The sequence below is a fragment of the Candoia aspera genome, chromosome 3, assembly GCF_035149785.1.
Source record: "Candoia aspera isolate rCanAsp1 chromosome 3, rCanAsp1.hap2, whole genome shotgun sequence".
Classification (NCBI taxonomy): domain Eukaryota; kingdom Metazoa; phylum Chordata; class Lepidosauria; order Squamata; family Boidae; genus Candoia; species Candoia aspera.
Genome location: NC_086155.1, coordinates 55075861 through 55100663, shown reverse-complemented (window position 1 = coordinate 55100663; position 24803 = coordinate 55075861). Strand labels below are relative to the sequence as shown.

General features: G+C 38.3%; 1 protein-coding gene across 2 annotated transcripts; it reads left to right on the top strand.

Moving 5' to 3' along the window:
- Positions 1 to 1357: 1357 nt before the first annotated feature.
- ELOVL1 (ELOVL fatty acid elongase 1) lies at positions 1358 to 21383 on the top strand. Of its 2 annotated transcripts, none has more exons than XM_063297765.1 (8): positions 1358 to 1494; positions 10634 to 10700; positions 14202 to 14392; positions 16017 to 16097; positions 16338 to 16394; positions 16803 to 16908; positions 18726 to 18862; positions 19122 to 21383. In XM_063297765.1, exons 2-8 carry the CDS (start codon positions 10652 to 10654, stop codon positions 19365 to 19367), a joined length of 867 nt encoding a protein of 288 aa, XP_063153835.1. In that variant the 5' UTR covers positions 1358 to 1494; positions 10634 to 10651; the 3' UTR covers positions 19368 to 21383. The 2 variants fall into 2 exon arrangements, with proteins under 2 accessions (XP_063153835.1, XP_063153836.1); XM_063297766.1 differs by having other exon boundaries at positions 1366 to 1494; positions 10639 to 10700.
- Positions 21384 to 24803: the final 3420 nt, after the last annotated feature.

Sequence of the window (24803 nt, the reverse complement as noted above, 5' to 3'; positions counted from 1 at the left end):
TAACTGTAACAAAGAAATCCTAATAAATCCTTATACAGAATCATATAAATACTAATTGTACCACAAAATTATATTTTAATTATGTGACCTATCACAAGTTTTTCTAGGTAACTGCAATTAATATGTATTTTATTAAGCCAATGTAGTAAATGGTTTTGCTAAATCCACTCAAATCACCTCGCTAGTGCTTCTGACAGCAACCAGTCACGCTAACTAGGTGGAGGGAAATCACATTTTGGGTAATAAGGAATCACCACCCATTCATTTTTCCCAGTAAGATTTCACTGTTCCGTAAGACCTCACATCAGAAGCACTCTAGAATGCCTTCATTACGTTGCTAGTCCCTTATCTGTTGGCCAGTGGCAGTAGGAATGACTCGGGCACTGCAACCAATTAATTTTGTGCTGAGTTTTCTGATTGGGGCAGTCTATAAAAGTTGTAAATACATTTTAAAGACCCTGTTTGTTATTCCCATAACACAATAATTTCCCTTTGATCTAGCTGAAGGTCCTGAAACAGCATTTACTTACATGTATGTTTATAGAGATAGTATGCAAAAATATTTTAGCTCATGAATTGAGAAATTGTTACTTACAAACAAAAAATAGAGAAAGCAAAATGTTTCATTTAAAGTTTGAGAATAAAACTAAATGATGTTTCATGACCTCAGACAAAGCAGAAAGTTCAAGCCAGAGTTCTAACTCAGGGTATAAATGACCATCCTCAAATTATCACATTTGGACCCATTATGTTAAGACAATCAATCATCAAATTTTATCAATCTACTTATCAATCTAATGTTAAACGCTATTATAGCATGGATTGCTAAAATGGGTTGAATAATACAAATTTATTACTTAAAAGCTGTTTTCATACAAGGGCAAGATCAAGGTCATATAGTTCATAGGCAAACAGCTGGAAGGATTTCAGTCAGGTCCGTAGCCTTAGGAGATCCAACGCTCCTCCTCGGGCAGAAGGCAATTCCAACAGAAGAGAATGCAATTATTTGAAATTTAAAGAAGGGACACGTTTATTCCATGGGTCACCCCTGGCTTGGCTGCCTTCGCACTTCCACCCAAGCGGCCCAGGATGGCGTGGCGGACCAGGAGCCCTCGCGAGCCAATTCCGAAGTCGGGCAAGTCTGTCCCAGCCCTCCTCCGAAACCTGGGCGAGACGCGGCGAAGACGCTGACAGGCACTCTCCCTCCAACCAGCAGAACGCGGCCTCCCCGCCCCGCCATGTACCACCCGCCGGGGGCTGTCGGCCTATCAATCCGCTAGCGCGGTCCCCTCCGGGGCGAGCCCGAGGACTGGCTCCTCCTCAGTGAGGTAAATCGTAGTCAGCGCGGCTCTGCCAATCGCCAGCAGAAGAGCGTTCGGGGCGGTCCTCTTTAACTCTGGGGTGACTCCGAAGCTGGTCCACCGAGGAGGAAGTCGTGCTCGAGCCGCTTTCAGGGACGCGCCGCTTTCCTCCCGTTTGCTCGGCCACCGGCGGGTGAGTGCGGTCGTTCGGGGAAGCTTTCTCGGCACTTTGCGAGGCTTTTCGGGGCCTGCAAGAGGGTCGCACACCCCGTCCGGCTTCACGCGGCTGTCTTCCTCCTCCCTCCTTTCCCCGACTGCCACACCCTATTAGCTGCGGACTTGGGACCGGTCTGGCCTTTTCCCCGTCCGCGTTCGGGACGGCAGCGCTACCCGGGGGCTTTTTTTTCTCTTTTCGCTCAGCCGGCGGAGAAGCGGTTTCCTCCCCTGCTTGCCTGCAGCGCGCGTGACGCAGGCCGACTTGACAGGAGCCCGAGTCTTAGAGGCGGGAGCATTTCTGCTTGAAGCAGCGGGAGCTGGGCAAAGAGGCTATTTCCTTTCCCGGGAGACTCTAGCACAGGTTGGCTTGCTGCATGGGTTGGAAAAAATGGGGGTGGGGGGGAATTCTGCTCCGGAAGAGGCCGAGGATAGCCCTAAGAAAAATGGGGCCGGAGCGACTGAAGCGCGCTGAGGAGCGGCACTATTGACAAGTTCCCCTTCGCGCTGGTCTTCGTGACGGATTCCTGTAATCGGAGGCAAAACTGTCGAACCGTAAAAGAAGGGAAGAGGGCACGGTCGCTACACGAAATTCACCCCCTTCCCTCAGCATATACAAACACAAGGGCTTCTGATGTCAGTGCGACAGGCAGAAATTCAATAGAGGAGGGTTTTTGCAATCTTGGAGTGTGGTAATAGAGAAAACGATCTAACGTTGACATATAGCTGTTAAAAGCATAGGAATTTGGGTTTGGTGGAAATGGCAACTGTAGATGTCTTTTGGATTCTTTCTCTTCTGTTTAGGTGGGTGCTGAGTTGAATTTAGCCATTCATTTCTTATACATCTTTTTCTTCACTCCCCCCTCTTTTTTTCAGTTTTTTGTTTAAATCATTTTCTGAGATAGGATTAATTGTAAAAAAAGAATGGAAGGTTTCTGTAAAAGAAACAGTCAAACTTGCATTTGCTATAAGGTTTTGAGCATAGTCTTTAGTTGTACAAGCCCTTTAATAATAATAGAGGTGTTGGAGGTACAGTAGTAATATCAGAATGTGTAAGTAATAGTTCATAACCCCCATTCAGTTAGAAGGGAATGCAAAGAAGTGAATCTTCTGCCCCTCTTACATCTTTTTTTTTTTTTTTAAATGTATAGTGACTAAAGAAAACTTCAATCTAAGCATTTGCTCTCAAGGACTAAGCATAAGGAAGAAAGGAAATGATTTATTTATTTATGTATTCATTCATCCAATTAATATGGTTGCTCATCCATTCCAAGAAATTCTGAGCAACAGAATAAAAACAATTTCATTAAAACAAAAAACCATCTACAACTGATGCTTGTGTTTGACAAGAATTTATAATGGTCAGTAATCTCTGATATTTTGGGGATTAGCAACTGTATGTTAAATTGCTTGGCAAGGCTTTGTGAAAGGTGTGAAAGGTCCCCTGTGCAAGTACCGAGTCATGTCTGACCCTTTGGGGGGACGCCGCTTTCGCGACGTTTACCCAGCTTGATTCCCACAAAGTATGGTGCTGAAAGCTTCCTGAGATACTGTAAAGATTAATAATATTTTGTGTCATAGCTTCTGCGGAGTAGAGATTCTTCATCAGACTATATCAGATTATGGTGCACAAAATTAAAGCCATAATACATATATTTGTTACGTATGCAATAACTGCATTTTTTTTTGCAACACTACATTTTCATTGCAACACAGAGCAAGAGGGCTACCTCCTATTCTTAAAAGGCTGATGCTGATGTGGTTGGAATTTGAAAAAAAATGTAAAATCACAGAGGCTCACATAAAATTTATTGGAAATGTTTACATTTTTAATTTTTTAACATTCTGTATTAAACATAAGATGTTTATGAAGCTTACATTTAACAGCTCTTCCCATCTTACAGTTGAAAGCTGTTCTTGCAACATTCAAGTTATTGAATCTAAATCAAATGTACACGTCGCTTTGCTCATGAGTTTTTAAAAGGTTCTAAGTGAAGGATCTGTAGATTGTTTAATTTTTTTCCGTAATTTTTTCTGCTTAAATTTCCATCCCCCCACCATGCAAAGTTAGAGGAACCTTCTGTTCCAAAGTTAGTTCCTGTTAATATACAGTAGGAATAGTGAAGATGAGACCTGAGAAAAATGTCTGTGAATGAACGGTTTAAATATATTTTGTAGTCAAATCTTACATTTTTAGAGTCAGTAGGCAGAGAAGTTGTAGATAGTTCCATTTTACATATTTATTTCAGTTGTATATCAAGACAATTGTAAGCACAGTAAGAGATAATATATTTAAACCTGACTTCACAATAAATGTAATACTTAAAATGACATACTGTGTGAGTACGTCATTGCTGTTGACTGCTTAGAACTAACTTATACCCACCCAAAGTCCCAACTAAGCACAATAGGAACTATTTCCTTCTGTATATTCTAGGCTGCTTTTATCCTGCATTTGGAGTTGTTCTTAAAGTTTCAGTGAAGATGTCAGGTCATGAATGAACGAATGTCTTCTTCTTGTACAATCCAATCAGTTTTCTTCCAGATACTAAGAATTTCTTCTAAATAAGATGGCCTGTAAACTCTGTCTGCCAAGCTTGTATGCTACATTCCTTACAAGAGCTGAGTGTGTGGAATGTACTTGTGTGGGAGGGCACATTTCTGGCACATTGCCATGCTTAGCTAACACCTCAGTCAAATCATAAGAGTGGTATTCTGTGGCAATATGGAAATGAAAATCAAATTTGCATTTTGATAATTTTAATTATCACCACTGTTTCCATTAATTTCATTTCCACCAAAATCAAGTTACGCATTTTGCATTTTAAATGTCACACTTCTCTGCAGCCTGTTCACCTGTCTAACATGGATGTTGGCACATATTGCTATTTAGTAGTTTTGAATGCACTTCCAGCTGTTTTGTTTTAAACTGCCCTATCATCATTTCCTCCCTGTACCATTCTGAAGCAGATGAATTTGGGAGAAGTGTGCTGTTTTCAATCCCTTTCTTTTTCTTAACTTTGCACAATGCTATAGCATGTAGATGCCTATTGAAGGCAATATCTCTCCATTCCGATCTCCAGCAGGAGTAGCAACAACAGTAGTAATAAAAGCTGTGGAAAAGGATGGGCAAGGAAACATGGATCTAGCTTTCCCCCACTACTATATGAAAAGTAAGACAAAAACATGGTTGGGGGGGAATTCTTGCAGAATAGTGGGCTTAAAATGTAACTTGCATAGAATGCATCTGTTCATAAGTGACTCTCTAAAAGCTCAGAAAAATCAAAATTCAGTTAATGGATATGTTACAGAGTGCTTTGATAAAGAGCTAAATTGCATTTAATATATATAGATAAGAACAATGTATACATGTAATTTGTAAGTGATAACATTTGTAATTGTGTAGTATTCATTGGGGAACTCTGTCACCTTCTGGTTTGGGTGATTGTCCAAGAACAAATGTTGGATTCTGGAAAGTCAGGCTCAGAGGGTATCTGTTAGGGGCTGTTCACTTTAACAGTTGGAACTGACTGCCATATGAATGTATAGATCCTAGCATGCACTTGTCCTGTAAATGATTGAGGAAAGGAGCCAAGCATGCTTCTTGTCTAGGGGATAAAGTGGTCAAGGAATAGTTTGTTGTCCGAATCATTATGTAGAAGGAACTTGCTATGAATGGACACACTGGCAAATAAAAGCAGAAAAAATATTCTGTGCATCTTAGGGATTTTATCAATAGTTTAGGTACTAAAGCCCTCTCTTATTCTGCTATGGCTTGTAGATTGCTGGTTACCTGGAGCACGTGCATTTTTCTCTAGTCTGCCCATGGAAGACTCATGACTGCTGTATCCCATCAGGGCTGTCCTCTTTGAGTCATGGATCTACTTTTAATTGTCCTGGAGCACTCATTAGTAGGAAACTGCCAATATGCACAATGTTTATTTACATACTGTGTTTTAGGTGGCTTTCTAAATACTGTAGCCTTCACTTAATTCACAAGATACTGCTTACTGATACTAAACTTATTAAGTGTTAGATGGAAGTCACTAGTTGAACAGGAGATGAATATATGGGGTGGAGTTAGTGGCTTTTGCTTATTCTCTCCCCTGTCTAAAACCTTAATCTACAAAGAGACGTCCCGGTTTAGAGGACTCAAGAATTTTAGTTTAGGACCAGCAGCAGTTCAATTGCAGTGAAATGTCTTTTGCCTTAAGGCACGCAGGATCACTGTCTACTCAACTCTGGATTATCACTGAGGAAACACATGTGACTTTTATTATTGACACAATCTCTGTGATTTCTAGCTGGAGAGGTGGTGGCAGGGTGCAGCAACAGTTGCTGCTATAGTAGAGTTTGTAGGGGCAGTTATCTAGAAGTCCCTTGAAGTTAAATCAGCCTAGCTTGGCTTCTGATAGTAAGCCAACACTACTGATTCATGTTCATGTTTGATAATTTGACCTGATAATTATTGCAAATAATAGCTTGCCTTTTATTTTTATTCAAATGTAATCTTGCAGTGTTTTACTGAATTGGAAAAGAAAATATTTTTGTCTCCTTCACAAAACAATATTTTGGATCCCTTTCCTGAACCTATCTGGCTAGATGCCACCAAGATGATCCAAATGTGGCCTGTAGGAGGTAGTCTTTATAGATTTGGAAAGGTTTAACCTATGCTCTCAATGTGCATAGTTCTTAGGCTTGCTAAGAACTGTTAATATTGTAGGTTCCAAAGGAGAACATGATTGTAACAGAGCCCATTTACTCCTCCCTTTTGATCTTAACAGTCTTTCAAATGGCAACTCTGCACTAATTCTTTTGACTTGATGAGTCTGTTCCTCTGTGGCAAGCTTTAGAGATTCTGTAGTTTTATATGATTGTCAAAACCATGATGGCCCTTTTGTATAATCTATTTGTATTGTTAAGGCAGTTCTGTCTTATTGTAGCCTATAGTATATTACTTCACTGAACTAGGAAATATTTATTCAGAAAACCCTTACTTATTCTAGAAGAGAGGTAGCAGTCTACTGGATATATCGTTGAACTAGTGGAAATTAGCTGCATTAGTTTGTGATCAGGATAATGCTTTGAATATAGAATTGGAATTGGCACTTCTCTTTTCAGGTGTTGTCCTCCATTTTGAGGGTACTTTTCCCCACTGATCTGAATGTTCCACACAGCCTCACTTAGTAGGGCAAGCATAGAAGGATTCCAATCCCCTCCTCCATCTCTATGCATCAATATGTTATTGAGAGATACTTCCTTCCATGGATATGTGGGTGGCAGTACCAGGCACAACACTTCTGTGCAAGCAACTCATGTGGGTGTGGGTTTTTGTGCTGTTGACTTCAGAATGTCAGTGGGCCTGATGTGTCATGTTATAATTTTGCCAGAATCCTGTTTGTACAGGTGGGTGGAGCTGGAATTTGGGAATTAAAGATTACAATAACGGAAGGTGAAGCACAGCTGGGCTTTATCTCAATAAATGTTTCTGTGGATTCCAGTTGGAAAATGCATAGTGAGTGGGTTCCTGTGTGGATATTCAGACCTGCTCTATTGTATGTGATGGGAGGAGGGATGATTTTCTGACTCTTTTCACCCTCATGCTTTGAATTCTGTAGCACTAGAACTCTGATATATTATTTCTTCTACCTAAGGTTGTTGGCAGTTTAATTTTAGTGAGTGGATGTCAACTAAAACATTTTTCTTCTTAAACCAGTGAGGGGTGGGGGAGTGCTTTCCATTTTAACAGCCATTTTAGCAACCTGTAGAATGTTGCTGGTGAAGATTCCTACCTCACTGTTCCAGTCTGACCTCTCTAGTACTTTAGTCTGCATTGGTGCCAGGACAATATTATATGGCCTTATGGTGTATAGGAGTGGGTTTTTGAGAAGACTGCAGATCTTAGCTGCATTTCTAGTTTACTTAAGGAATGAAGAAGAATTGTGCTGTATTCTTGGTCTGCTGCACCGAAGGCTAGAATATGGGGCTGGGCTGCTTATGTGGCAGAGTACTGAGCAGAATTCCCTCCAGCTCCCAAACAGGCTGAGCAGGTTGGGCCCATGCAGGGACAGTGATTGCTCTATCTCTGTACTCTACTGATTCAGGAGGAAAGTGTATTGGGCACATCATTTCTCTCCTCTCTGTGTACTGTGTAAAAGAAGAAATGTTTAGGTCTGATTAGGTTTAGATCTTAGCCTTTGAATAGACAGGCTCATGTGATCATCTGTAACTAAAACTCGTTATAGTATAGAACATCCAGTGGGAAAGTTGATGCCGGGAGAACTTATTAATGAAATCTCAGTCCAGATAATAATCAATGTCCTATTAAATACAACAGTATAATGTTATGGACAAGCTCCTGTTCCTTGGTCTCTGTATTCAAGGAACCAGTATGCCTATTAGTGCGATATGTGTCTCTCAGTGCTATGCTCAGCCCTCAGTGCTATACTTATGCAGGAGTGTGAAAGCTGGTATTGTACACCAGTGAATGAACAAGGAGTAGCCATTTCCAATTGCCCAGATCAGTTGCTTGATTCTTGCCCCACTGCTTCAGTTGAGTACAAATGACTAGACTTAGGAAGATATGGAACTTGGTATCTCTTTAAGAAGCCACCATATTCCTCCATGTCAATTCAACAGCAACTGCCATGGTTTGAATAGTGGGGAGGGTTTGTGTTGAGTTGTAGTGATGTATAGGGGCTACCTGGGAATGGGTAGGATGGGAGGTAAAAAAAGTATCTTAGTTTAAGGGAATTGCAAGTCACTTCCATAACACTGCCAAGCAGTCTGCATGGATGCATCATGAACGTTTGGACAGAAGAAAAAAACTAGTCTCCTTTGCTATATTCTCAGCAAATCTATGATATGTCTCCCATTTTAAAGGTAAATTGTTTCTGGAAAAAAAGTTAGTCTTCCTTTCATGTGGATATTAAACTTAAGGACAAGACATTTTGAAACAGCTTTAAATAAGATTGTCCTTTGTCTGCACTTCTTTCTTATCATCACAGTCAGAGTATCTTCTTGTATATTATGGTGGAGACAGGAAAGAGCTACCCATAATTGATGTGGACTGTTTACCTTGATCCTTCTGTTGCCTCTATTGTACTTTTAGGTCTGTTCTCCTGGTTTTGCCTGACAAATTTCCTAAACTCAAAGAAGCCAAGAGCAAAATTGGCAGCTTGACACCACCAGACTCCTGGTATTCTTTGCCTACCTTTTTCTTGGTCCTAAGCTTTTCTTGGTCCGTCACTGTTTATTCTCTCACAAATTCTTAAAAAAAAAAAAGGCCAGTTCCTCTTAAACTGAGGCTGTTCTAAATTCCCCTGATTGTTCCTGTTGCACAATGTATACTGATAGTGTATGTCCCTTTCCCATCAGTTACTAACAACTTACTTTGTGCTATCTGTGTTAGCCCTTCGCATCTTTCTAGCTTGAGTCACTATACTAAAAATAATATTTTAGAAAATGATTTGTGATTTTTCTTATTCTATATGTCCTGTTTCTAAGGTTGACCACTTAAATATATATTTTTAGTCATCTTACAGCACTTTCTTCCTAAAATGCTGTCCTAAAACACTTGGTTGCTCTGATATATAAGCTGTTTGGTTGATGAACAAAATAGATTTCAGAAAGTAACAGTAGCATTTTTTATTTTGGTCTCACTGAGGTAACGTAGAGTTCCATTTTGCCCCCACTTCCATATTGGAGTAAGTATATCATGTATTCTTTCCTATCATTTGAACCAGGTTAGGCTGTATTATATTCAGCCTCCACCTGGACATTATAAATAAACTGGTTATAAGCTTTTCCAGATGGGTTTGCACTCCTCTTGGAAAAAAAAAGGTATTTAGTTTGAAAGTATTTGGTGATTCATTTCTGTCACTGAAGAAGCCAAGGTGCCTAAATTGTTTTCAGCTGGCTTTTCTTACTCAGCTAAAATATACTGTCTTCTATAGGGATGGTCTGACCATAGTTGTTCAGGCTCTGTTAATGTCCAGTCTAGATTACTACGATGCACTATACAGAGAGCTACACTGAGGACAATCTGGAATTAGCAGCTAGCAGCAATTACATTGCTTTCAGGACTATCTACCAATCTATCTATCTATTCTATGGATTGCAAAATAATTGCAATAAATTTTTGGTCTGATTTCAAGATGTGTCAAAACGTGTAAAACCCTCATGCTTTTGACATTTGAGGGAATGGTTCTTTTAGTATGTACCATAAGATCTGCTGAGGGTATCTTATTTATTCTATTGTCAGAGTTGTGTATCATGAGAAATGACAGGGAGGGTCTTCTCTGTTATAACACTGATTTGGCTAGCATCTGGTAGAAAGTAAATACCTCATTATTGACATAAACATTTTAGTATGTTTAAAAGCAGTTGAGTAATTTTCAATATATAGGTTTTGTTAATGACTGTTCTTAAATTGTTATTTTGTGTATTTTTCTCCTGTTATAAACTACCATTTCAGAACTATCTGATTTTTATAAGCCCAGGTGTGAATCTGTTTCTCATCATAAATCCATAGCTAGAATATTTCTAGGGATCCTAATGCTGTTGGATATTATTATCTTCCATATACAGTCAGTTTGGTCTGAGGGATGTAACCCCTAATCCTCAAATAATAATTTGGGCTGCAGTTTCAAATGCATCAATTTCAGTGTAGGTAAAATCTACCTTAAGCCTACTGTTCCTTCTTGGGAAGGTCATGACTTGTATGACATAGGCTGGCACTGATTCCTTATCTTGAAGGTTAAATGAAACTCTCTGTGGAGCTGCTTCCTCTACACTGAATGTATTTTGCATCTGAGTAGCTTTATTCTACTTGTACTTTGTTCTATTTGTCTTGCTATGGGTACCTATCAAAATCATTCATAGAAAATAAAGTGAACCCTACATGTGTACAGCAAGAACAGCAGTTTTAAAACTGGAAAATTCCCTTGGGTTTATTGTGAAAGGGTATCAAATCAATTATTTCATCCAAAAAATTAATTATGCTCTGCAGGGAATTGGGCAATAATGCAGAGCCATTCATTACTTGCACCCAAATTAAAGCATGATTTGCAGGTTGTCCAGTTCTAGTATACTGACTAACACTTTCACTTCTTATGCAGAACAGCTGCTATACTGTTATGATGGATGTGTTGGTGAACAGGTATCGAGACTTCATGAAGGGAGCAGGTGAGCAGGTCTTAGCTAAATGACTGAATGAGTAAAACCTAAATTACTTTTTGTTTTGGTACTCTTTTCCTCCCCCAAAAGGAAACAAGCCTGTGGCTGGTAACTGAATGTCCTCATTAGTATCACAAGTACTTCCCACTAAGATACAGTGGTGCTTAAAAATTGTGAACTGTTTTGAATGTTCAATATTTCTGCATAAATATGACCTAAAATGTGATCTGTTCTCCACAGAAGTCCTAAAACTAAATAAAGAGAACCCAATTAAACAAATGAGTCAAAAACATTATACTTGTTCATTGATTTATTGAGGAAAATGATCCAAAGCTACATATTTGTGTGTGGCAAAAGTATGTGAACCTCTGCTTTCAATGATTGGTGTGCCCCCCTTGAGCAGCAATCACTGCAACTGAATGTTTCTGATAACTGTTAATCAGTCCTGCACATTGGCTTAGAGGAATTTTAGCCCATTCTTCCTTACAGAACAGCTTCAACTCAGGGATGTTGGTGGGCTTCCTTGCATGAACTGCCCACTTTAGGTCTTTCCACAACATTTCTATTGGCTTAAGCTAAGGACCGTGACTTGGCCATTCCAAAACATTAACTTTCTTCTGCTTTAACCATTCTTTGATCATATGACTTGTGTCTTTTGGGTTGTTGTCTTGCTGCATGACTCACTTCCTCTTGAGCTTCGGTTTACAGACAGATACCCTGATATTTTCCTGTAAAATTTGCTGGTACAATGATGGCAAGCCATCCTGGTCCAGAGTCAGCAAAGCAGGCCCAAACTATGATACGGCCAACGCCATGTTTCACAGATGGGATAAGGTTCTTATTCTGTAATGCAGTGTTTGCCTTTCACCAAACATAATGCTTTTCATTCAAGCCAAAAAGTTCTATTTTGGTCTCATCTGTCCACCGAACATTCTTCCAATAACCTTTTGTCTAATCCATGAGGTCCTTCATAAACTGTAGATGGGTAGCAATGTTCTTTTTGGAGAGTAATGGCTTTCTCCTTGCAACCCTGCCATGCACACCATTGTTGCTCAGTGTTCTCCTGATGGTAGTCTTATGAACACTGACATTCACCAATGCAAGAGAGACCTTTAGTTCCTTAGTTGTTACTCTGGGGTTCTTTGAGACCTCCTGGAGTACTGCACACCTTGCTCTTGGTGTGATCTTGGTTGGTCGAACACTCCTGGGGTGGGTAATAATGGTGATGAATTACCTCCATTTGTGCACAGTCTGCCTGACAGTGGACTGGTGGAGTCCAAACTCTTTGGAAAGTTTGATAACTTTTTTCAGCCTCGTGAGTATCAACAACTGTTTTTTGGAGGTCCTCGGTTATCACCTTTGTTCAAGCTATGACACACTTTCTCAACCCTGTGTTGTGAAGGTCAGACTTTGATAGTGAATACCCAGAATTCTCTTCCTTCAACAAGGTAGGACTTCCCACACACCTGATTATCATCCCATTGATTGAAACACCTGATTCTAATTTCCCTTTCAAGTGAATTGATAAACCTAGACATTCACATACTTTTGCCACACACAAATATGTAGCTTTGGATCATTTTCCTCAATAAAGCAATGAACAAGTATAATGTTTCTGACTTGTTTAATTGTTGGTTTAATTGTTTAATTGGGTTCTCTTTATCTAGTTTTAGGACTTGTGTAGATAAGAAATCACATTTTAGATCATATTTTGAACATTCAAAAGGGTTCACAAACTTTTGTTGTCAATAAATTTTATTAAGTTTCAAAAGAAGAATAAAAACTACAAAAAAAAACTACAAAGAAAGAACAAAGAACTAAAAAAGTGCAAAAACACAAGATAATTTTTTTTTTCAGATTTACAAAAAGATGTGGCTTCTGACTTTTAACAGCACGGATATACAAAAATTTCCATAATCTCTTACTCTATATTAAACCGAAACACCAAATTATTTCTATAAATCATTCCACTTTAGCACATAATAAAAGTCATTCAGTACAGTTACTCCTCCCCCTTATATTAAAATAAAGAAAAAAAAATTCATACAAACCTCCTAAACATCTTTCTCCTCTCCAAAAGGTAACACCTATTTAATAATTCCCTTCGTACAAGTATTCTGTAGATTTCTGTCTACTATAATAAGAATCAAATTAAAAAGCACATAGGTTGTCTGCTATTATATTTGATAATACAACAGTTTTAGTGATCTTAATCTTAATAGCCCCCCTCCAAAATTCAAAACAGTAAATCCAAATCTTTAAAAGCAAATAACATCAATCAAATCCTTAAAGCAAACCAGATAAACATGCTTTAACCCTTATCCCACTTCAAAATAAACCAGAGCATTTATATATCCCCACAATGTGCACAGAGCTCTTCTCTTAAAAGAATCAAACAATGCAACTGCCCTCCTCAAAGATTCCAGGTTCTTTTCATGGCATTCCACCAGAAAGTCAATTTCTCTTGTGGCTTGCAGATCTCTCTCCCTTAAATTTCTCCAACTCCACTATCCAATCTTCATCCAGCATCTCAATAAAAATCCCAATGTCACTCTGAAAAGAAACATTTCTATCACTGTTAAATTCCTCAATTTCATCCACCACATCCCCAACCTGATGGCACATTTTAGATCTCATATTTTCTACAATGTCTTGAATATCTTGCATAAAAGCTTGATCAGTCAGAAGAAATCTGTTTAAAATCTTGGTGGAAGTCAGAAAGAATCTGTTTGAAATCCTCCATGTCTCACACATTTACACAAAGTGGAAGTGAGATAGGCAGACAGTTCCCAAGGGAAAGTGAAATCAGAAAGCTGAAGGTTGAAATCAGCCAATTCAACGTGTAGGAAAATGCTAATATCTTCAAATTTAATACAGAAATAATAACAGGAAGACAATTGTTTACGCTAAATCCTCCTTTATATTTGGAAGGAAAATGAAGTCCAAAACTTAAAAAAAATTTTTTTTTAAAGTAATCCCAAAAATAACGATAAGCACCAAGAGAACCAGCTTCTCCTTGCAGTAGAAAGCCTCTCTTGGGGTACATATACTTTAAAAAAAAATACAAATTGGTTATTTAGAAATAGGGTGGCCAGTCTTAGTGTCCCTTTAAGGCTATAGCATGGCTTGGAAAGTGATGATGTCCCCGCCTCCTCGCTAGCTCTTACAGGTTGAACACAAACTCTGTTTGCGATCTTCTGGCTGCAAGCAGCTGTCCAGAGGACTGATGGGATGATTCCAGGTCTTCTCCTTTATCCAGAGAACATTTTTGGGCTTCAGGAGAACCTGCTTGAGCCTGAAAAAAATTGCCGCGTTGTCAGCTCTGCCCGCTAAGCGCACAGGCACAGCCATGCAGTCTGCCATTGCCCACCAGAAGCTGAAAGAGTTCACAAACTTTTAAGCACCACTGTACCTAAAAAGCATCTACTCCAGGTGCATTGGCTATTGATAACAAAATATTTGATATGTTCTGGGATCCATATATGTTTCTAAATATTTTTTTTTCTGCAGACCCCCGGGTTGCTTCATACCCACTTATGGATACTCCTTGGCTCATGACGGGTATCATGCTGAGCTACATCTATTTTGTATTATCACTGGGGCCACGGCTCATGGCCAACAGGAAACCTCTGAACCTTAAGAAGTTCATGATTCTTTATAATTCTTTTTTGGTGGCACTATCACTGTACATTCTTCATGAGGTAAGCCCCTTCTTCCTGTATTAAATTTTATCTGCAGCTCTTAGATATACCATTATCGCTTATAGAATTCCCCAACATCAGTTTCAAGGTCTCTTTCTACTTTTGCATATCTAAAACAGTATGAGCTATGAAACTTCTATCATTCTAGAAGTATTGCTAAAATACAGCCCTCTGTCTTTGGTTTGAAATATATAGCACACATTTAAACTGTCTGTAATATATAAGAAGAGATACCACAATTTCTGACTAAAACACTAGCTCACTGCTATTGCATGTTCAGGTTACCTGCTTCAGTAGCAAGTTGGAAAGATATTTATTCTTTCTTACATAGAGACAACTTCTCCATGAAAGAGACAGATGCAACTTTTTTCACATCTAGGGCCTGTAAGCATGGAGAGATAGAAATGTTTGTACTTGCCCTCACTACTTTTCTGGAACGTCTAAAAGTTACCCTAAGGCAGCCTTTCTCAACCTTTTGACCCTGGAGGAACCCTTGAAATATTTTTCAGGCCTTGGGGAACCCCTGCACATTCAGGCTCAAATATAGGCCAGAAGTTACAAAATTATTATATTTGTTTCATGGGTAGGCTTGTATGTATGCATTAACAGTGTTCTTGAACTAAAAATAAAGAACGAGACTTACCTCTATAATGTGAAGTTGCCCAAATTTGAAGTAATTTTTTAAATAAATTGTGATCTCCCAGGGACCCCCTAGTGACCTCTTGCAGAATTCTAGGGTTCCATGGAACCCTGGTTGAGAAACCCTGCCCTAAGGCATACAAATCAATGAAGATTACCTAGAAGATTCAGTTCAACAGAAAACTTCAGGTTCTTCAAACTTATTAAAAATGCTTCCTCAAAAGAGAGAAAAACAAAAACAAAAGAGTTTTGTTTTTTTAAGATAGTAGGTATTAGAAAATTTGATGCAGTGAGGAAAGCTTACTTCCATGAACTTTGAATTTTCCTACCAGGAATGGTACAAATGACATTGTAGAAGTACAGTAAATGATGATTAATAGGCATCTTGCAAACTCATTTTATAAGCTAGCTAATAGAATTTACACCAATTGGCCATGATCATACTAGACAAGATCACATTATATTTCTATCAGCTGTTATGTTGAGTAACTTCTCTGAATCCTTTTATATTTGCTTGTGAATGCACATTTTTCCCAAGTACAATAGCATGTGGGATTTGTTCTTGAGATGGGAGAATACAACATTATTACTGATACTCGGTTTAGTTTTTCAAAAAATTGTATTGGTGAGAATTATTCAGTGAGGTAAATATAGTACATCATACTTGTATCTTAAAAACTTCCTCTGGTGTAATGCAAAGTAAGTCTGTAAGGCTTGCATTGTAGCAGCAAAATATGTAAAAGCATTGCTTGAATAAAAATATTTGAAGTAAAATCTCTCAGGTAAAAAGACATGTAAATATTAGTAGTTATGCAAATTGTAGTGATATTTATTTGAAAATTCTGTAGTGTTTGGTCATAATATGAGACCTGGAAAAGAAAACTGCTATGAAATGCAACTGGTGAATGTGATGTTACTGGGAATGTAGTTTTAATGAAGAAGAAGGCTGTGAAAGATGAGTTCTAACAGCCTTTTTTTTTTGTAGTTTCTAATGTCAGGCTGGCTGAATGGTTATACGTGGAGGTGTGACCCTATTGATACATCCCAGGATCCCAAGGCTCTTCGGGTAAGCTTGTTATTTCCCTGTCTTGTCCTCCCTCCATTCTGCCTCTACTCTATGTTGTCTCCCCCCTGTTCCTCTTGTGTGTTGTGTTTCTTTTTTTTTAGTTTTTAATACGGCCTTTGGTGAAGCTGCTCTGAGAAGAGGGTTGAGGAGGGAGACTACCAAAAGGAGAGAAGAGTGGAGGGAAAGATGGGATTTGATTCTTGCGATGGCTAGGATGTTTGACTTTTGCCTTGTCTCTAGATGGTCCGTGTGGCATGGATCTTCATTTTCTCTAAAATCATTGAACTGATGGATACAGTAAGTGACTCTGGACTTCTTATGTTTGCTCCTATTTCTCTACTTAAAGCACAGATACTTTTGACCCAGTATCACTAGCATTTAGAGAAGATGGTGGCCACTCAAATCTACTTATTCTTCCAGCATTTATATTCTTATAAAATTATAGTAATTAATCGTTGCACACTTTACTATGTTTATGCAGCAGGATGTTCTGGGTGGGGCAGCCTATATGCTTTCTGATAAATGCAGTTATATTTAAAAGATTGTCTAGCAACAATTTGACTGTCATATTTTGAGGACTGTACCGTGGGTCCTTTTTTTCTCCTACTTTACATCTGATATATATGATCAGGTAAGGATAGACTTATAAATACACTATTAGCCAAAACCTGAAACCTACATCTCACAGTGTACTGCTGTTTCCAGGTGATCTTTATCCTAAGGAAAAAGAATGAACAAGTGACCTTTCTGCATGTGTTCCACCATTCAGTGCTACCCTGGAGCTGGTGGTGGGGTGTGAAGTTTGGTCCAGGTGAGATTTTAAAAAGGGATTTTCTTTGGGTCTTGATATGATCTGAGAAAATAGTATCCATAATTATTTTCAGATACGTCTCTTTCTCACACAGTATCTCATAAATATATGCAGAATATGTGTCCCCTTATTATAAGTATGTGTATTTGAACATAAAATTTGGCTGCCCAGGGCATGATAGGAACAGCACATCAGTCTCAGCCTTTCAGCTTTCAGTCCCCATCTGCTTCCATTATTAAAGTCATGCTTGGATACTAGATACTGGTGAAGTCCTGGATCTCTTCAGACCTTTGCTATTGTGATTTAAGTAGATTTTAAAATAGATTCCCTTTTCTTTTATTTTTCTGTCATCATTAAAGTCTTAGCAATCACACGCATTTCCAGTGTTTAGTCATCAAGATCACCATGGTTCCAGGTGAAAGGCTATTTGTATGCTTGTGTATGTATGTGCAGTTGAATGCATTACTTATGAAAAGTCTAATATATATCCACAATAATCACAGAGTGCTAGAATTTTCTGTACAAATGCCAGTAGAATAGTTAGGAATATGGGAATGATTATAGAAAAGTCAAGCAGGATTTTAAAACATCAAGGATTTTAAAATTCTTATTTAAGATATTTTATGCTGCTTTTCTAGAGTAAAAGAGTCAGTGTGATATAATGCTTAAGGTGTTGGACTAGGAGCCCCAGGTTTAAATCTACCGTTAACCATGAAAGCTCAGTTGGTGACTTTAGGTCAGTCACTATCTCTTAGCCCAACTTGCTTCACAGGGCTGTTATGGCAAAAATTGGAGGAAAGAGTTGTAATGTATGTACATGTCTTGAGCTTCTAGAGAAAGGGCAGGATAGGATACTTATAAACAAACAATAAACGTCCTAATCAAAGCGAATATTTGTAGCTCAAGGAGTAGCACCAAGTGGAGGGAGTAGCACTGTGGAGTCCTTGGTGCTCTCTGAGCCTTGTTGTTTTCTTGCAGACGTTTCATTGCCAGACTAGGCAACATCTTCAGTGCACTGAAGATGTTGCCTAGTCTGGCAGTGAGACGTCTGCAAGAAAAAAACAAGGCTCAAAAAGCACCAAGGACTCCACAATAAACGTCCTTCCAAACTGGTCTGCTATTTAAAAAAAAAAGATGCAACAATACAATACCTACTCCGGAATGTAAAAAATATATATTAAAAATGATATGGTCTGGAGATCTAAAACAAGTAAGTAGAAAATACCTTATGGTTAGTGATATTACAAAATACATTTAATAATTAAAACAAGAAGAATAAAAAAATAACCAACTCAACTTTTCTCACTAAAGCAGATTGAACATTGTCTCTGGGATTTGCCAAAAAAGAAAAAAAAGAGTGATCTCAGGAAAGAGAATTCCACAAATGAGCAACCACCATGGAAAAGGACATATATTCTGTTTTTGCTAGCTGCCTCACTGGCAGATCTATAAGCAAGGTCTCCATGGGTCAGTCCAGCAAATTCAACCAACAGTTTTAATTTTCAGTATTTGTATGCTCTGTTGACTCTGTTTTAGATGTTGTGAATGTATTTGGTGGATACTTAGATTTACCTTCTCAGAATGTCCTAAGCTATGTTACACTAATAGTTAACACTAATAACAGGCAAAAGTTTTTGAGTAAGTATGGACTGAATAAAAATTACTAACAATTTTTTCCCTCTTATACCATTTTGATCATGATCCCAGGTGCCCCAAATGAATTCTCTGTTTTTCCAATATTTATATAAACTGTTAAGGTCTAGTTATGTCACTCATCCTTATTGTTTGCATTCTCTTTTTCCTGTGTTGTTCTACAGGAGGAATGGGCTCCTTCCATGCCATGGTGAACTGTATGGTACATGTTGTGATGTACTTTTATTATGCGCTCTCAGCTGCAGGGCCTGCTTTCCAAAAGTACCTGTGGTGGAAGAAGCACATCACTGCTATTCAGCTGGTAAGTAACAAAGGGAAAGGAACAGGCAAATTATGCCAGTATCTCCAACTTTGATTCAGTTCTACAAACCAGCTTGGTCACTGGTCTGATTCTGAGTCTTTTAACTAGCTAATGACAGGAACTTTATAACCTAATTTGATATTTGTAGCTGTGTTGAACTTTCCCTTTTCTTCTAAGACTACTCATCTTTGCCTGTGGGTGGAAGGAGTTACAACTGTAACCTTTACTCATATAACCTTTGCCTTGATTCTTTTCCTAGCTGCAGTTTGTGTTCGTCTCCATCCATATCTCCCAGTACTACTTCATGCCTACCTGTAATTACCAGTTCCCAATCTTCATCCACCTCATCTGGATTTACGGCGTTATCTTCTTCATTCTCTTCTCCAACTTCTGGTACCAGTCGTACACCAAAGGCAAGCGTCTGCCCAAGGCCATGACACAACCTCAGCAAAATGGCTTCCATGAGAATGGTGCTATTGCTAATGGCAAAGTCAAAGCCAACTAGGGGGTGGGATCAAGGTGACTCAGACCAACTAGTCCCGTATCTGGGCTTCTTAGCCAGATCAAGTGCCTACAGACTGTTACCCTGCAGTTCCAAACCACCTTCCCAACTGCCCTGTTTCCCTCATTGCCTGGCTTTCACCCTGCCCCAGGGGAGACAGGCTGCCTGGGCTGTTGGTGCTGAATCCAGCCCAAGGTCTCCAAAGTGCCTGTGTCTGCCCTGGGCTGGGCTCCCCTCAGAGCTGGACCAAAGCAGAACCCTGACTGATGGGACACATTTATCCACTTAATTCTATGTACTTAATGTGATCTAGATGGGAATTTTTGTTACTTTGCTCTCCCTAAATTTGTGTTGTTATTTATTCTCTTTATTTACCATTGGTATCCTGCCATTCCTACTCAAATGTAAGTGGTCCCTTCTTGCTGGGAGTGGGATATAACTCCTCCTGGAGATAACTTTTCCTGCTCTGTATGCAAATGGGGTACTACTAGTACTACTAGGCAAGGTTTTTTTCTTATTGCCTTGGCTGTATTCCTCCCTTGGCATTACTTCACAACTTTGGTTGCTTTGATCCCAGGACCTTAGCAATAACTCTGGGCTTCACTCTCCATACGGTTTGATGACCACAAGTTCTTATTGCACTGAGGCCCAAGGAGAAGAAATAGGAACATGTTGTCCAGCTTGCATGTCATTGCTCTGTGTGCCTTTTTAAAACATTGTTGGATCTGCTCCAAGGAACAGAGGCTCCCTGTAATCTAAGTATTGGGGAGGATTCATCAGGAGGAGGTGTCTCCCTCATAGCTGAGTTTTCCACTTGTATTCACAGAAATAAATGGATAGAAAGAGATTAGTCATTCTTGTTCTTGATTTGAAGGCCTTGACCATTGCTCTTTGGGCCTGAGTGAGAAACAGAACAACTTTACTATAATTAGCTATGTTAATTATCGATTTTCAGTTCCAGTGACTACTGCTGTTCTTGCAGTGATTTGGTGTCTTAGTTGAGGTTGGTTTACTAGATAAGAGGAGCTGAAAAACTGAGATCAAAGTCCTATAAAGCATTATAGTAGAGGGATGGCTATATTCTGGCTCATCCACAGTGTATGGTGCCAGGCTCAGATTACTTCTGCTCAAGTACACAGGAATTGCAAATTAAAGTTTTACCATTTTTCTGTGTCTATAGAATAACTTCACTCAAAGTTCAATACAGCGTTTATGTCCTAGACTCCTGCTTGTCCCCTCTGCTACTCCAGGCAGGAGAATGTATATTCCTTACTCTCTTTACATGGGAACTCTTTCAGGCCAGCTGTTTGCACTGGCTTGTGTTCTTGCTGAAGCTCCAGCTGCTGGGCATTATCCTCCTGGGCTTGAAGAGACCTGTATTCGTTGGTGCTATTGCCTATGGTCTGGCTGAGTGTGATAAGTGGAAAAGCTGCAAGTGCTATGTGTGCCGTACAAAATAATCCTGCAATAGAATAAATTGGAAAAGTAACCGTAGTAGTAGATCCTAGATCTGTACTGCCTCCTGTGCTCAGAGTGCCAAAATGTGACAGCAAGGTTACATTGGTGAATATAATAAGCTAAGGCACTAAGTAATACCTTTTTCGTTGTTAGAATAAACTTGTAGTAGTCTCTCTACCTCAGTGCTAGGGGTAGACTAACCCAGAGTCTAGATTATGTGCCATAAACAATGCTGTATATACTATTAGAGAGATTTGTATAACCCAGAATATTTTGATACATTCACTGGCCATTCTCAAATAAGGCAATCTTGTTTAACAGCCTTTAAGCTAAGTTCATTTTTAGGTTGAAATAGAAGGTTTTGTAACACTACTTAATATCTTTACACTGCTGATTATCCTGCTGTGTACTGTTTCCCCACCTTTGTCTGAGAAACCCTAAACTAATGCTAATGGCAACCTTTAAAATTGATACAATGTTTGACTAAGAAGCTTTTACAATGTAGGGGATACTTAGGGGTACCATTTGGAAAAAAGTAAAAGATACTTGTTTGTTCTCTTATATGTGTGCCTGCTCTCAACATTTTTTGCTGTACTTAAATGGATCAGTATTTGATGATCAATCATGCAAGGGTGATGAAAAACCAACATGTGACACTGTTCCCAAATTAGGCAATATAGCTTACCCATTCTAAAATGCCCTCTGTTATAAACCTGAAGTAACTTTCTGTTCTAAGAATCATTGGTTTTCATGAATTCTAATGAACAGGCCCTCATAGACAGTACAGATAGTCCTTGTATAACAACAATTGGGAACGGAATTTCAGGATGTGGTTGTTAAGCGAATCTGATCTGATTTTATGACCATTTTTGCAGCAGTTGTTAAGTGAACCGCTTGGTCAAATCATGTGGTTCTCCATTGATTTTGCTTGCCAGAAGCAACCTAGGAAGGTTGAAAATGGTGACCAGGGGACACAGTGATGGTCGTAAATGCGAACCGGTTGCCAAGTGCCCAAATTGCAATCATGTGACCGTGGGGGCTCTGCGACAGTTGTAAGGGCAAGGACCAGTTGCAAGGTGGGTTTTAGTACCATCATAAGTCCAAACCATTGCTAAATGAATGACTGTTAAGCGAGGACTACCTGGTATTAATTTCTTCAGCATTTTTTACAAGTGCTGACTTTAGTACTTGTCAGTCAGATTACGTTCATGTTGCCCCAGTGTCTTTCTGATGTAATGCATTTTTGAATAGCCATGTGCCTTCTGAATAGGATGTAAGTTAACTGCTCTAAGTTTGGAGTATGATTATCTACAGTGTTGTGAATTACTAGGCATCAGAATTTCCTGCTTAAACTAGTTAATAACGCTTCAGTATAGTCTCTATTAGGTTGCTATAGGACTAGCTTTTTTGAAATAGGAAATCCAGAGGAGAACTTTTATCACATATGGGAAGAGAAGTGTTTACACCTCCTCGGTCACAAGCAGCTTTACTCAGTTACAACTGCAGATAGATTTCATAAATTATCTATAATAAGCTACACTTCAACATAAGCCTGAAACTATTAATGCTTTATTTGCCCTACTGATGATCTGAAGGACCAACTCCTGAAGCTTTATTAAAAATGTACTTCATTCATGTAACTTGAATTATAATCTTACTAAATCTTTTTATTATTTATTAAATTTGTACACTGTACAACTTCCAACAAATTATCAAAATAGTTACACTACAAATTTTGTTTGCAGATCAGTGTCTGCCCAAATGGTGATTGTCCAATAACTTCTACTAATGTCATTTTGATTTCTTAATAGCAACACCATCTCAGATGAGAAATTCCAAGAGCATTATCTTTGTATCTAATAGTGTGAGTGTTCCATTTGCCTGCATACTTCTTGCTTAACAGTAGGCACAAAAAGTAGCTTTTTTCTGCAAATCATAATCAGAACAAAGTGGTTGGAGTTTCTCCCACGTTCTGTTACATTAGCTCTTATATTAAGACCGTACGTTATCGTAGGTATGACTGTAACTGTATATGCTTTATATATTTTGGCTTGATAATTAAATGATTTTGTTTTGCCCCCTGCAAACTTAACTAGAGTAGCACTTGCAATAAGAGGTTCAATTCTTTTTTTACCAATTCATACTAAATTGAAATAATTAGCTATTCATAACAGTAAGATTCGTAGAGATGAGAAAGATTGGCAGAGATGAGGTATGTATATACTTGCTGTGATCTTTCCAATACCAATAAAGTTCTGTGAGTTGTACCCCTATTCTGCTAATTATATAATGTAGCTCAAATTCAGATACAGTGACAAATTTGTAAATATTACAGTCTCTAGTAGTAGGCTACAATTCAACCTATGTAAATTAAGAATGTTGTTATCAATTGCACAGATCAAAACAAAATGGTTCAAATGTACAACAGCCAAAATTCAAGGGGCACTTCTTCATGACAGGTATTGTATTCTATATACTGGAGTCAAATTTGGTAGCTAGCATATACCAACATACTTTACCTCTATTTTCTGCTGCAACAAGAGTACAATTAGAAAGCGTCTTTTATTTTTTCTTCCTCTATCTTGGACAGCAAATGCAAGGAAAGATATTTTAGTAGCTGATTTTTTTTTCCCTTTAAGATAGCATTGACTCCTGATAACTGCCTGGACAAGTCCCCGCAATTTTCTTGGCAAGATTTTTGTTAGTATATAATTTTTTATTAAGGATTTTGATTACAGTAGTAAAAACTGAAACAAACTAAACTTGAAGAAAAAAATAGAAAGAATAAAAAGCACAAGAAAAAAGAAAAAAAATGTGATAAAGAAAAAGAAATATATAAAGAAGTGACTTCCAATCTTCATTACAAGTATAGGCAAATTTAGTAACTCTTCACCCCCTATAAGGCTACAAACAGATATCTCTTCATCCCATATCCCATCCCTTATCTATAAGCAATCCATAAAACATCAGCTTTTCAATCCTGGTGTCAGCCAAAAGTCCATAAAGAGTTGCCAGAACTTTGCGAATAAATGTCTTGTTTTAACTTTAATCAAATAAACCAACTTTATATTCATTCCTTTTACTTCTAAGTCTTAATCTTTAGTTCATGCAAATGTTGTAGGATTTGATTTCTCTTCAATTCTTCTTTATCCCATTGTACAAAGTTCTTCAAGGGTTTAACAAGCGTCTTTTGTAGATCCAGTAAGAAAACATTTTCCAGGTCATTCTCTTGGTTTGTCATTTGTATTTCCACTTCAATTTTTAAAACTTCAGCCATTTTCTTTTGTATATCCAATAAAGCGTCCTTTTCCAAATCATTCTCTTGGCCTGTCATTTACAGTTCCACTTTGGGTACTTTCTCTGTCTTATTAGACAAAATTTGCTCCACATCTGTCATTCCCTCATTAACATCTTTTGGACAATTTATCCATAGAATCAGACATCATTACTGACACTGTTGATATTGTAGATACTAATTTCTGGATCCATTCTTCAAAGATCTCCTTTAATACTTCCAGTGTTACGATGTTTTGCATCATTTTCTAAATGCCAGTTAACTGACACCAAAAGCTGGCTTGTATTTTTTTTTCCTTCTGCTTAGAATCTTTAGTCGCCTCTAGTATCCAGTTTCTAAAATCATATAGTTGCTTATCTTTGTTATGAACCAAGATAGCCAAAATAACTGGTTCCCACAAGAAGCTATTTATTTTTTATAGTTAATTCCAAAGTCTTATCGTAAAAGTCAGTATTCCAAATTTAACTGGGCTCTTAATCCATTTGTAACTTTCTTAGCTCAAAATTTAGCTATTTGCTGTTTATTTCAAATTCTTTAAGTTCTTAAGCTTGTAATTTTTCTTTTTTTTCAGAGTTGAAGCTAAAGTCACCCAGCAACTTTTCAAAATTCTCGTTCCGAAAGTTTCTAATAGCTTTAAGATGGTTAATAGGCAATTTCCAAAAGTGATTAGAAAGTAAGGCTTGCAA